Source organism: Galeopterus variegatus, unplaced genomic scaffold (assembly GCF_000696425.1).
Source record: "Galeopterus variegatus unplaced genomic scaffold, G_variegatus-3.0.2 Scaffold812, whole genome shotgun sequence".
Classification (NCBI taxonomy): Eukaryota; Metazoa; Chordata; class Mammalia; order Dermoptera; family Cynocephalidae; genus Galeopterus; species Galeopterus variegatus.
The window spans coordinates 235758-237583 of record NW_007726923.1 but is presented as its reverse complement, the minus strand read 5'-3'; the positions used below and the strand labels follow the sequence as shown (position 1 = coordinate 237583).

The 1826-nt window shown below is 45.6% G+C and overlaps 1 protein-coding gene across 1 annotated transcript in view; it reads left to right on the top strand.

Moving 5' to 3' along the window:
• UNC45B (unc-45 homolog B (C. elegans)) overlaps positions 1–1826 on the top strand; it is a 30655-nt gene that overhangs the window by 21848 nt on the left and 6981 nt on the right. The window contains exons 17-18 of the mRNA XM_008572624.1: positions 897–999; positions 1194–1311. Of these exons, the coding sequence (XP_008570846.1) occupies positions 897–999; positions 1194–1311 (221 nt within the window). The remainder of the gene's footprint in view (positions 1–896; positions 1000–1193; positions 1312–1826) is intronic.

The window sequence follows — 1826 nt, the reverse complement described above, 5'->3', positions numbered from 1 at the left end:
TTGGGGAAACAGGAAAATGACGAAATGTACTGTGTTGGGATTCTTTTGTTGCAAGTAGCAGAAAACTCATCCCTAATTAACTTAAGCATAAAGGAAATGTATTGACTTGTGTAAATTAAAAGTCGGGGGTAAGACTCTTGCCATCCTTGCCATGTGATCCCCTGCATTGCCAAGGGACTTTGAAGCATTCCTACCAGAAGAAGCCTCTCACCAGATGCATCCCCTGGACTGTGGACTTCCCAGCCTCCAAAACTACCGGCTCATAACATTCAAACGTGCAATCCAGAACAGCCGCTGGGAGTTGAGCTGGCAGACTGCACTCCACTGTCAAGCTTCTATAAGAATTGACTTAGCTGAAGAGAGTCACCTAGCTCAGGTTCATTACTACTTTTCGAGGCAAACCTTAGTAAATGTCAGAACAATGTNCACCTAGCTCAGGTTCATTACTACTTTTCGAGGCAAACCTTAGTAAATGTCAGAACAATGTGGGGGTATGAACACCCATTTCCCTTGCCCCAACTTGAGACAACTCTAAAAGACCATTTTAACTTTAGAGATCTGCCTGGAGTGGAAAGTTCTTTGAGGCTATAAACTTTAACTTCTTACTCCTAATCCTGCATTCTTCATTTCCCTTCCACAGGTTTTGATGGCATGAACACTCCCTAATAGCTTGGGTGCACACTGAAAAAAAAAAAAAAAGAAAAAGAAAAGAGTCTTCATTAATCCATATTCTGGTCTGACTTGATAGAGGGGTTACAAAACTGTCCTGGGTCCTTGTTCTCTCTGCCTCTCCTCTCTTTTCTGTGTTGTCTTCATTCTCGGATGAGCTTTTCTCCTCTCTCATGGTCACAAGGGTAGCTTTGGACCTCATATTTTCTTGTGTTCATGTCCAGCAGGAAAAGAGAAGGAGAGAGAAATTCTTTTCCCCAACAATAACGCAAAGACTCTCCTGCTGGGTGACATGTTCATCCCAGAACCCATCGCTGTGGTCAGGATGCTGTACTGTGTCATTTAGTTTATGCCCATTGGTGCCCCTCCTAGAGCTGGGGGCAGGTTCAATGCCACTCAGCCCACACTGGCTGAGGATGTGGGAGGGACACCACCAGGCTGCAGGAATAGCCCCTGGGTGGCCAAAATCCCAAACGCTTACTACAGAGGACTCAGTGCCTCTCTTCTTCCACCTTCCTCCCTAGGCAGAAGATCTTTAAGGAGAAGGCCTTGCCAGACATTGAGAACTACATGTTTGAGAACCATGACCAGCTGCGGCAGGCGGCCACCGAGTGCATGTGCAACATGGTGATCAACAAAGAGGTGAGGACGGGGGATAGACGGGGACAGGAGGGATCAAGGCATGGAGAGTCAGACCAGAGGTCAGGCTTGGGGTGAGATTGGGGGCTATTACAATGGTATTAAGGCAGCATTTTGCCTAAATAACCCAGGTATCCCTAAATTTTTCTTAGATTACAGCTCCCCTTCCCTGTAGAGCCCCTGAGAGAAATATTTGCACAAAGTAATATTATCCCAAGCTGAGGCTTTGACCCCAAAGCTTGGGCTGGATGAGGTGGAAGGTAGCATTTCCCTAAGCTACTTAGGCCTTAAATAACTTCAGAGCAAAGCAGGATATGAGACCAGGACCCCTTAAAGGTCAAGAGAGGCTAGACTACTCGCATTTATTTAAGCTCTGCATATGTAAAAACATAAAGAAATGCCACAATACAGTTACAAACCATTTTAGAATATTTTACATGTTAACGTTTAATGAACCATCACTGTTTCCTTAGAAATTGCAAGGCAGGGCCGGCCCTGTGGTGCACTGGAGAGTGCGC